General features: G+C 41.6%; 1 protein-coding gene across 17 annotated transcripts in view; it reads right to left on the bottom strand.

Moving 5' to 3' along the window:
* SUPT20H (SPT20 homolog, SAGA complex component) overlaps positions 1-7,382 on the bottom strand; it is a 37,039-nt gene extending 29,657 nt beyond the window's left edge. For 9 of the 17 annotated variants that reach the window (XR_009180813.2, XR_011645775.1, XM_058276927.2 and 6 more), the window contains exons 1-7: positions 7,219-7,374; positions 6,454-6,550; positions 4,224-4,259; positions 3,582-3,640; positions 3,219-3,285; positions 1,424-1,553; positions 263-366 (exon numbers count right to left, since the gene is read on the bottom strand). Coding sequence is in view for 14 of the 17 variants with exons in the window: in XM_058276927.2 (XP_058132910.1) it covers positions 263-366; positions 1,424-1,553; positions 3,219-3,285; positions 3,582-3,640; positions 4,224-4,259; positions 6,454-6,456 (399 nt within the window). In the remaining 3 variants the exon portion in view is untranslated. Of the gene's footprint in view, positions 1-262; positions 367-1,423; positions 1,554-3,218; positions 3,286-3,581; positions 3,641-4,223; positions 4,260-6,453; positions 6,551-7,206 lie in introns of all 17 variants that reach the window. The other 8 variants (XR_011645776.1, XM_058276926.2, XM_058276930.2 and 5 more) reach the window with 4 other exon arrangements.
* Between the last annotated feature and the right edge of the window lie 4,788 nt (positions 7,383-12,170).

Below are 12,170 nucleotides of genomic sequence, written 5' to 3'. Positions count from 1 at the left end.
TCATGCATATTCAAAGCAATTTCTTAATTTCTTGGTTACAGCCATAGGAAGACTTCCAATTGGTACGCTAACTCAATCTATGTTTTCATGCAACCTAAAGGCTCTGTAACTCACCACAAACTGATTTCCATGTAGTTATATAGAACTTTTCATTTCATGTTCTAAAAGCTTTTGAGAACCCTGGTAAAGACTATCATTTATCACAAAAACATATAGAGCTGACAAATGTAAAGCTATTTTAAAGAGAAAAATTATTCTGCACCTGAGATTTTTCCAGAAGATCAACCAAAATAGGAGGTAATTCTTCTGCATCCAAGTATTCAAGCAATTCCCCTTCTTCATAAGGCAATCGAATGGTCTCAGAATCTTCATTTAAAAGACATAAAAAGTTTCTGAAAATGATCAAGCTCACGGAAAAGCCTAGGTGCATAACTGAAGTGACTTTTCACAAAAATAAAATAAAAGTGAAGAGAATAAACCAAAAGGCCCTCCTGAAATCCTTCTTCATTTGAGTCTCAAGGATGCCTTCATATACTGCTAAAAGACTCAATAAACTCTGTAAAATTTTAGCCCAGAGAGGAGGAAAAAAGCCTAACACATTATAGAATAATATCTGGCTTGTGGTCAAAGCTCAAATTAGATATGAAAAATAAAGCCAGTACAATAATCAAACTATGATACAATTCTAACACTGGAATAACTTAAAGTTCCATGAAGACTGTTTAATCTTGACCTGGAAATGAGTGAAAAGTTGGTACTTCACCTGAAAAGTGATCACCTGTAAAACAAATTTCCCTTGGTGTTACATTTTACAATTAATTATGGACACATAAAAATTTCTTAGCTAGCTGAGTACCTTCTAGAACCCCTAACGTTATCAACACCATATCAAACTTTTAGATGTCCACTTAGAGAAATCTTTTATTTCTATTATAAAACTCTATACCATATCCACATTAATAGATTTAATACATAAAAAATTACTCAATAGGCACTGACTATTCAATTTTCAAGATTTCAGACTCAAGAATATATGGAAAACACATAAGGGAAACATAATAGAGCATCTTATGCTATCTTAAAAGACAAGTGTAATATAAAATGGCTCTAATACTAAAGGAAATTTCGGCAATTATTTGAAAATTGTGTCTTTTATAAACTGACTTCAAAGACATATCTCAATTAGAATACTTTTCAAATGCATATTTTAGGAAGGATAATCATATTCAACATAATATTTAATACTCAACAGAGCATAGCCTGAGGAGTACAAATTGGAATCAAAATTCTGTTTTCATCACAAAGTCAATACTACTCTGAAGGACCATCTACTTAGCAAGGTAAGAAATTCCCTTTTAAAAATAGCACAGCCTGTCTGCAGAGAAATGTACTTCTGTAGCAGGGGTTCACTAGAGGATCTTACCTGATCCATTTTTTCCCCTGAGCATCAGAGAATATCCCTCATTTCCTGGGTACAGGTTGACCACTAAACAGGACAATGTCTCTTGCATAACAAGCTTCTCTAACAAGTTCACATTTCTTCTTAATTTCTGCTTTATAGAGAGGCAAGGGTCATGAAAATAATCTAGCATAATCATAACAAAAAATGCTACAATTTAACAAAATCAGACCTGAATTAATCCTTTTTTTTTTTGAGTGCTCCCTTCCACATATATGTGGGTAATACTTGTAATGCAACAACGTAACCCTATGTAAAAATTAATTTTAATCTATTACTAAGTTTTAAGCTAAAAATTCTAACATAAAGAAAATCTGATGTTCTATTAAACAAAGAAAACACAAATATAAAATAGATAACGGGAAATATAAATACAAAATAAAAATATATAATACCATTAAATGTAAATACATAAAACATGCATACTACATAAATTTGTTTAAATCAAGTCTTATAAACAAAGAATTTGGGGCATTCTTTTTGGTTCTATTCTAACAAGTGCACATTTCTTAAGTATTCTATGGCAAATGAGATCCAAACAAGTTCAATGGCTCCAGTGAGCTAAAAATATCTAACTGGTTAAGAGGAAGTAAACAATTTTTAAAGTAAACAAAATCCATAACTTTAGAAATGAGTAAAATAGAAAATCAAACTTATTTATAGATCCTTTCATGATGAAAGGCATTTGAATCATTTGAATCAAAAGAATAGTTTTGTAGGATCTCAAAAGAAATGTTTTTAATATCAAATATATTTACATTTACATGTATATTAAATATATACTAATATACACACATGACCACTGAACTGTGAAAGCATCCAGATAATATAGAAGTGAACAGGTGTGGCTGGGTGCCAATAAATCTTCATTTACAAACACCTGAAGTGAGTTAGATTTGATTGGGGGTCAGTGTTTTCAAGCCCCACTTTAGAGTCTTTTCGTAACTGTGGTGACAGTTTCACAGATATATATGTACGTCAAAATTTACAAATTGTACACTTAAACATATAGTTCACTGTATGTAATTACGTACCTCAATAAAGCTGATAAAACTTGAGGAAAACATACCTCAAGATTTATCTCTAAGTTTAAGAATTGTTTTTTCCTAATATAGTAATTTTGGAGGCAAGATGCAACAGGAATTCCATTATTTTTTGTGTGTAAATGGTAAAATGATATTCATTTTTGAATTAAAGAAAAAAATGCTCACAGTCCATTAAGTCCTTTCCAACCCAAGGGTCCACAAGATATCAATAAATCAATTTTTATTACATTTCCACTCCCATATCTTTATGCTACATAAAAATGAATTGAGTTAACCATGCACTTCTGTTACCATACATAAATTTCATCTTTTATTACCATACGTGAATTTCCTGCATGTCCTGTAATAGCTTTAATGTTCCAGGGCAAGATCACCATGAAGAAATGGGTTACTTTTCTCCTGTTCTAACTCTACAAATCACTTCTCAGGGGGAAGAAGCAGCCAAGGATAGTATGTACTGTGGCTTTACTTCTTATGACCTCCCTTAGTCAACACTGCTCCCCCTCTCCTACTAAGGAGCGATTCCTGCCTGGAGCTCAACTGGCCCGGGCTCTGGGTCAGCTACATAATCTACGTAACCTACTAAAGTCTGGCTGGAAAAGACAGTAGTGTACTCACAAAAATACAGATCACTAACTGCTTCAAAAGTAAATCCTCCAAATTTCCCTCTTCCTTATATTTTCAATGTCATAATAACCATAACAAATATTTACCTTAACTTCTGGTTCTTTTTCACATTCTTCAATATATAAGTCATAAAGTTTTTGAAACACAGATTTTCTAAAAAAAAATTAAAACAAAGGGAACATACAAAATGATGTTAATGTATTAATTGTTAAATAACTGTTGTTTTAAACTTCTCTGAAATGTTCCCTTAAATTTTTCCAGTTTCCTGGAAATAGGTGGTGGGGTAAAGTTGGATAGGGTAGTTGACAACAACTTAGAAATTACTAATACATACAAAGAATCTATATCACATTTGCAGTTCAGTGCCTAGTAGGAATGCAATAAATGGCAGCTATCATTACTATATTTCAAAGAATCTAAGATGTCATCAATTAATCAAGTATCCATACCTTCCACTAGATAAGTATTTCCTTTTGGGAGGTCTCTGTCGGGCACTTTCAATGACATACTAAAAAAGAAAAGTTTATGAAACCTGCTTGTTTTCTACTGAACAAAACATATCAAGAATATCTAAAACATCTTTAAGGCCAAAAAGGCTATTTAGTCATTCAAGTCTCTGACATGTTAAATTATACCTTACAGGAAAAACTAAAAATAAGTGAAATTTAAACAGCACTAAAACATAGCACAATAGTTCACTGTTCTTATATGAGGAAAATCATACAGCTTCACAACTGTGATTTCATAAGTCAAAAATATTCTCATGATCTTCATAGCTATTCAGAATCTGCATACTGTATTAGAGTATTTAAATGCAAGAATACTCTATTTTTGAGCTTTTCCCCACTTTAAACCGAAGATTTAGAAAGTTATCAAAACAGGAAAACATTATTTTAGACATTCTATGCCCTTGTTCAAATAATGATCCAAAATCATCTGGTAAATGTTATATATTTACAGCAAAATTATTTGCATACTTGTTCTGAAATAAGATTAATGTACTCCTTTGAAAACATTAAAAATTTCTTAAAACTGAGTCTTTGCCAACTAAAGACAACTTTATTTCAATATGTAACTTAGTGGCGCCTCACCTCTGCACGATCCAGAGCTAGTTCTAAAGCTTGTTGCTGCAAGAAGTAAATAGTATATTTGGTAGTATTAGTTATTTTCACAATAATTAAATACATGTTTAACATTTCTAATTAAGTGTTTAAAATGTGTCTTACCTTCTAAAATGGACCTAACTTATTTTCCTTTATCTCTTTCCTTCACCCCATGTATGCTCAAATTATGTTACAAAGGAAAAATAAGGTAGTCTTGGGCACCTGATTATGGTGACAAACTAGGTAAGAAATGCTGAAAGTGTTTCTTTGGTTAGCGCTTTTGAGTCTGATATAAAAGGAGGGTTGGATATGGTTATATACCACCGTTTTACAAAATTCCTAAGTTTCTTCATCATCAGTGCCTAGTAGAAATGCAAAAAAGGCAGCTGTATTACATTTCAATGACTTTATTTCCTCAATTATAAGTACACATCATAATTTAAAATAACATAAAGAAGGGAAAAAACACTGCAAGGTGTCACTGATTGAGACTCGTGAAATTCAGTGACACTGAAATATAAAATAATATATCCTAGAATTGATAAAATATAGTTAATAACTACTAAGTGTAAGGTTTGAGATCTGCTAACAGATTCTCATCTTTTATCCATTTCTTAAAGGCCCCTATTTCAAGGCAAGAGGGAGATAAATGAAGATAAGCAATGTCTTGCTTATATGTGAATATTTCTTTTGTAACAACATTTAACAATTTTCTAAACAAGGTTAAGCAAATATACCACCAGTTTATTTCTTTTTTTAGCTTTGTGGTTTTGGCAATATACCATTGTGGTATTTTTCATTCAGAAAGCTAATTATCCTTTCATTCCACTTAGAGGCACAAAACTTTTTAATTTCTGAGAACCCAGATTCTTCTATTTTGTGGGCTCCAATGATTCAATGTCCCAAGTTGCACTGGGTAAAAACTTCCGACGTCACCCAAAACCCAAGGAGGATTAGGAGCAAGAACAAAAAATCCCATTCTTCAGAGATGCATGGAAATGTTTAAGTGTTCTCCTTTGTCCTAAGAACTGTATTATTACAAAAATAGCTGAACTTTTTAGATTTTCATCAAAGATAACTCAAACAGCTAAACATAGTAAGCAAAAAAACTCTGAAATTTGTCATTTCAAAAGGTTCAATTAAAATAAATTTATATCAATTTGCTTTATTTAGAAAATCGTATAGATTAAAAATGAAAACTTATTTCCAAGATTCAAAATAAGATTCTTGAGCAGTCTATCCAGCATGAAAACATAATTCTTGACAAATACATAAGATTATCTTAGTTATTTTAGCCATAAAAACCTTAAAATAAGCTTATATATAAAAAAGGATAATAAATCCAGCAATCTAGGATACTTTTCTCAAATATTTTGTCTACTGAAAACAAAACTTCAACAAGTCTAGTGAGATATACCTGCTTAAGTAAACATAAACATCACTCAGTCATATACCACCTCCTTCAAATACTTGGAAGTCATAAGGTTATGCATATGTAATATATAAGGTCAGAAGAGGAAGGGGGAATATGCAAAATATCAAGAAGAGAAGGACAATGCTTGTTTTTCGAGGTTTGTATCTCAGAATAGGGGTTTAACTGAATAAATGATTACTCAACATTGTGCTCAATGTTCACTTATTCTGTCAAATGTTTTTTTCCTTTTTTAAACATTAGAAAATAGTTTTTTCCCCTTAGTCTTTACTTTTTTAATGGCAAAAATTAATGCCCAGTCCTAAGCATGTGTGGTAAAAAAAAAATAGAAGAACTGAAAAATGCCATGGGAAAAAGGCTGGCCCTGATGCTAACGTTTATGCTACATGCAGTAAAAAGGTCAGTTTAAAAAAAGAATTAAAAAAAATTTTTTAATTAAGAGGAATTTTAAAATGAGAAATCTGTGTCCCCCAAAACTATTTTTATTTATATCCATCCTCCTTGTCCAGTATGTGGACTGTGGTAAAACACACAGAATTAAATATTTTTTAATATTTCAAAAACATAAGGACAGGTGGATTATTTGTGTGTCTTGGATGTGATCATTTCAATAATGAATTGAGAAATGAGTCCCATATTTTCTTTTGATAAGATTTTCTGTGTGATTGCTAAGTAATTTCCCAGTTAGAATAACTTAAGACAAACATTTTTATGGAGGTGAATATATAGAACATTCTAAAACCCTGCTTAAAAAAACGAATTTTAAAATCCTGTATTGTAGCTTACCATTGTAGTGTAAGATAGAGGTCCACGAAGAAGAGAAAATATACGTGCGTTGTTGAGGTCTGGTGAAAATCACCTCTTTAATATCAACCTTGTAGTGCTGTGAAAGGAAAAACAAGACGCCCACATTAATAAATGAGGCTATTAAACCAGGAATTAGGAATTAACAAGGAGGCACATTTATTTTTAACGCACTTTTGGAAAATCTGCGGCAATAATATTCATGGACCAAACTTAAGTACTCACGCAGGCAAAGCAGAGTTTTTAAGGACCATACAGAAAAGGAAAGTGCCGCAAACAGAAAACAAAGAGAGGAACGCTAAGAGTCAAGAATAACATAGTCCTATTGTGTGAGTCAACTGCAGAGAAAACTTCGCTTTCGTTCTACTCCACACACAAAGAGGGAGGGAAATGCGGAGCGACCTGAGAACAGGTACGCGGGCGGCTCCGCGGTCCCGCGCGGCCCTGCGCCCGCAGCCCAGCGCGCCGGCCGCAGAGCGCAGGAGACGCGGCCCACTCCTCGCAGGGGCCTGGCCGCCGCGTCGCTCCCACGCCAGGACCGCGCGTGCGGCGCCCGGGGGCCTCCGGCCGCCCCCACCCCCAGGACCGCGCGGCACCGGCGGCGCCGGGGACCCCCAGCCGTCCCCCACCCCCGCCGCCTCACGCTCCAAGCTGCCCGCGCAGCCCCGCCGAGGGCCGCCGCCCCCAGGCACTGCCGGGACGCCGCGCCCTCCGCAACCCCGACCGGCTGCCCACCTGTGCGCCCACCTGTGCGCGCCACCGCCGCGCTGGGCTCACCACCGTGCCGCCAGCTCGGTGAGAACGCGACGCCCGGGGTCGGGCCCGCCCCTCGCCTGCGCGCTCCCGCGGCCGGTCCTGCGGCCCGTGCCGCGCCGTCTACCCGATTAGCGCAGGGGAAGGGGCGGGGCGGCGAGGAGCGGTTCTCGCGAGGCCTGTGGTCCCGCCCCGCGAAGGCCGGCTTCTCGCGAGGCCCGGGCAGTCCCGGCGAGGGGCGGATTCTCGCGAGGCCTGGTGGTACCCAAGCGCGGGAAAGCCCGAGGTACCTGCCTTGGTTTCTCCTTGGTGAGGCGGAAGCGCGCTATAAAAGTAAATTCGTGTAACGTGAAAGGCGCCGTTTTAACATGAAGCGAATCGCCTTTACGGGTGTAACTGGGTGAAATTCAGTACATTCACAACGCTGGCACCCACCACCCCGACTGAAGAATTACCTCCCCCAGATAAAACCCTCCAGCCCTTAGGCCCGCGGGCGCCCGGCCCTGCTCTGCTCTGAGACCCTGGAGGCGCCTGTTGTGGATGGCTGGTGTGCAGGGTGGGCCGTGGGTGGCTCCCACTTGGCATCGTGTCCCCGAGGTTCGTCCAACGTGACGGCTTGGGCTTCCCGCGGCAGAGGAAGGCTCCGCCACAATTCCTTTTCCCATTCATCCCTTTTGGCTGCCGTGAAACTTGCTGCGGCGAAAGCTTGCCTCCAGGCGTTCCAGTTCCAGCACTGAGTTCCAGCGCCGGTGCTCAGTGCTCTTGGTGTACATGCAGGCGTGGCATTGCGGCCTGTCCTCTGTTTTCTTCAGGAACCGCCGAACTGTCTTCCACAAGGGCTGCGCCCGGTTACCTGCCGCCTGCAGCGGGGGAGGGCTCCAGCTTCGCCACGCGGCTCCAGCGCGTGCTGTTGTCGGCCTCGTGGGTGTGAAGTGGCACCTCATTTTATAGACTGGAGGCAGGCTAGGGGGCAGAACTGTGTTTTCAGTCCAGGCAGTTTGGCTCTGGAGACTATGTGGTCAGCCTCTGTGAACAGTATCTTTATTTAACTTTCCATTAATTAACTTTTGTCTGTTTTTTTGCACAAATTGAAAGATGCATGCATACTGCTCTGTACTGTTTTTTTCTTCTCTATTTATTTTGGAAAATCTTCCATATCAATCAATATAGATCTGTCACACTCTTCCTGACATACGCAGATAATTCTATTGACCACAGCATGATTTGTTTGTTAGGCTTCTATTATGGACAGACTGCCTTACACGTTTTGCTATTAATAACAATAGTGAATATCCTTATGTGCAAATCCTTGCTTCCATGTGAGACTCTATCTGTAGAATAAATTGATAGTAGAATTGCTGCAGCAAAGGATGCGTGCCTTTTAAATTCTGTTAGATCATATTATTGCTGAATATTCCTCTAGTAGTTTATACCAACACCTTCAAAAGTGCCCATTTTCCTTGCTATGTCCCCAAGGCTGTGTGTTATTAAACTCTTTCCATCTTGCCAGTCCGTGTATAGCATGTTTTCACTTGAATTCACATTTCTTTAATCATGAGTGAAGGTGAGCATCTATTCCTACATTTATAACACTCCCCTTTCCTACCCCCATTACTCTGCCATACGTGTTTGCTCAAGTGTCATAGCTGTGAAGAATTGCAGATCCCTCTTCCCCTCCTATGGTGGTTTGGAGCTGTGTAACCCAGAAGAAACCTGAAAAACAAGTTTTAAAACAATCCATTCCTGTGAGTGTGGACCCATTGTAAGGAGAGCCTTACAGTGAAGTTTCTTCAGTTAAGATGTGACCCAACCCAATCAGGATGGCTCTTAATTTTGTTACTGGAGTCCTTTATAAGTGGAATTAAATCAGACAGATCAAAGAGAAGGCCACAGAAAGAGCAGCCAGAAGCTGAGTCCCTTCTTTTCGGAGAGAAGAGACGGGCTGCCATGTGCATTGCCATGTGACAGAGGAACCCAGAACCAAGCATCACTGGCCAGCCCCAGAGCACCAGCCTTTGGGAAAAAAGTACTGCCGTATCGACGCCTCAGTTATGGAATTCTCCTGGCCTCAGTTGTGAGCCAATAAAATTCTGTTGCTTAAGCCAATGGAGCGCCAAGGAATCTAAAACACACACTGTCCTACTGTGGCTGGGTTCTGAAGGGTGCCAGCTCTGTACATGACTTCCCCCTCCTTCTATCGGTACTTAGGCTGGAATGTTGTCACTTCTCTCCTTTGCTAGTTCTTGGGCACGTTAAAGTTAAGACTATTTCTTAGCTCTTTCCAGCATCTGGATGACTTTGGCACAGAGAGGCTGCCCAATAAAAATTGAATTAATGAAAGGTTGATAAATGGTCCCTCATACCACTAACTTCAAAACCGTCATCATCATAGGTAATATTTGTTGTTTACTGTGTGTTCAGACTTTTGAAGCCCTTTATGTGAGCTAATTCCTTTCATCCTCCTAAGAACGCTACCAGGAGGCACTGTGATACCTGGTAGGAATCTGAGGCTGAGGTGTGGCAGAGCTGAGTTCTGAATCCAAGCGCTTTGCCTCAGGAGACCATGCCCTTGAAGCACTGAAGTTATACTGCCTTCTAGAACATTGACTGAGCCCTACTCTCAGTGCTTTCTTTTCATCTCCAGCCTTACCGCTGTTACGGAACAATACCCAACCTTTACTGAGCATGTACCGTTGTTGAAATGGCCTTATATTTAACATTCACAGCAATCCTATTATTATCCCTATAACACAAATTGTTGCAGGTCACGCAGTCAATGGGGCGGCAGTATCCAAGGAGGACTGCCTGTTGACTTGAGGCCACTGTCCTGCGGCAGCACTGCAATGGCAACGGGGAGGCCAACTGGCAGGGCCTCCGCTGCTGGATGGCGCGTCTCCTTTCCTGGCCGCTTTCCATACTTTCACTACCCAGGTTTTGCCTGGTCACTTTTTTTTCCCACTGAACCGGCAGTGTCCATAAAATGGTCTGAGACCCTTCATGGTACAATGCTGTGAACCTTATTGTAGAAGATGGCCTCCAGTTCATAGCACAACGTAAGAATGCTCTTTCACGAATTGTAACAAATGCACCACACTAACGCAAAGTGTTAATAATGGGGGTACACGGGAACTCTATTTTATGTGTGATACTTCCACAAACCTACAACTTACACTTCTCTAAAAATAAACAGGGAGCGGATGTGGCTCAAGTGGTTAGCTCCTGCCTCCCACATGAGAGATCCCAGGTTTGGTTCCCAGTGCCTCCTGAAAAAACAAAACAAACAAGCAAAATAAATGAAAAACCAACTCAGGGAAGCCAGTGTGGCTCTGTGGTTGAGTGCCGGCTTCCCACATACGGGGTTCCGGGTTCAATCCCTGGTCCCAGTGTGGGAAAGGGTTAAGTTTAATTTTCAGGAAGGGGAAGCCAGAACTGCAGAGCTGTTCCAGGAGGGAGGGAAAGAGATTCTAGCGGCTTTGGCGAGCCTGGAATTTGAAAAGTGGTGCCAAAATGAGGGGGGCCAATGGTGAGAAGTGAGGGCGGGGCCAAAGCAAGGAGGGCCAATGGTGAGAAGTGCGGGCGGGGCCAAAGCAAGGAGGGCCAATGGTGAGAAGTGGGGGCAGGGCCAAAGCAAGGAGGGCCAATGGTGAGAAGTGAGGGCGGGGCCAAAGCAAGGAGGGCCAATGGTGAGACATGGGGGCGGGGCCAAAGCAAGGAGGGCCAATGGTGAGAAGTGGGGGCGGGGCCAAAGCAAGGAGGGCCAATGGTGAGAAGTGGGGGTGGGGCCAAAGCAAGGAGAGCCAATGGTGAGAAGTGGGGGCGGGGCCAAAGCAAGGAGGGCCAATGGTGAGAAGTGGGGGCAGGGCCAAAAGTGAAAACTGCACCAAAATGGAAAAGTGCACCAGGAATGGAAGGGGCGCTGAGCCCTCCGGCCTGCGGGAGTGTAGGGAACGTGGGAGCCAGACTGAGAGCGGAACCGGGGAACTTAGATGATTGGGATAGGCTGTAAACCCTGAAGTACCCAATCAGTGGGGAACAGGGGAGGGACCTGCATGTTAGGTTAGGGTATAAATGTCAGTGTTTCTTGCTGTTTGGCCTGCTGGACATTTTATCCAGGTCCCTCCCATTCTTGCAAGATCGTTAATAAAATTCTTTTCTCCTCCACAATCGGGTGAGCTTTTGTTTTCTTACAAGTGCAGCTTTCTAACACCAGTTCCCCAAACAAACAAACAACCCAACTTGGAAAGACTTTACTAAAAAGGATTATTGCCCAGGAGGAAGAGGACCACTGCAAGGAGACTCAGAAGGACCCTCTGACCGAGGTCTGCAAGCATCACAAGGTGGAGGCAAGACGGTCTCCTGTCAGAGAGAGCCGTCCACAAGGCTAGAAAGAACCAGTGTTGGTGACGTGGGAGGAAAGGGTGTCAGAGAAGGTGTCACCCCCGGCAGCCTCTTCTCTGCGGGAGCCCTGAGGGCGGGTGCTGGCTGAGGCTGGGGAAGGAGGGGGCTTCGAGGCATTTCGTTCCAGCTGATCTTGGGGTGAGCAGTGCAGCTGCTTCTCTGTGAGGCCAGGAGTGGGGTGTGGAGGGTTGGTGTGCGGCCATGCCCCAGGTCCACAGGCCTCCCCGAGGCTCATCCAAGTCGCGTGGGCAGGGGTGGCCTTCGCAGGAAGCCAGTTTCCAGAACAGGAAGGGGACATCTCTTCACCTCTGCGGCTCCCAGCACCAGGGGGCTTGCCGTGTCCACGTGGCCTGTCTCCCAGCCTGGTCCCCCAGCAGCTTTTCGTACCTGCTGCACCTCATGACACAGCCCTTCAATCTCTGGACCTTCACCTGCTTTTCAGCCTTGGTGTCCCTCACTTGGCGTCTCCCTGCCCATCCATCAGCCTGTTGGAGCTTCCAGATTTTCCAGCTTTCCCTGGCCGACACGCTCAAATTTCTGGCACCGCA

Source organism: Dasypus novemcinctus, chromosome 15 (genome assembly GCF_030445035.2).
Source record: "Dasypus novemcinctus isolate mDasNov1 chromosome 15, mDasNov1.1.hap2, whole genome shotgun sequence".
NCBI lineage: Eukaryota > Metazoa > Chordata > Mammalia > Cingulata > Dasypodidae > Dasypus > Dasypus novemcinctus.
This window is presented reverse-complemented; position numbering and strand designations above follow the sequence as displayed.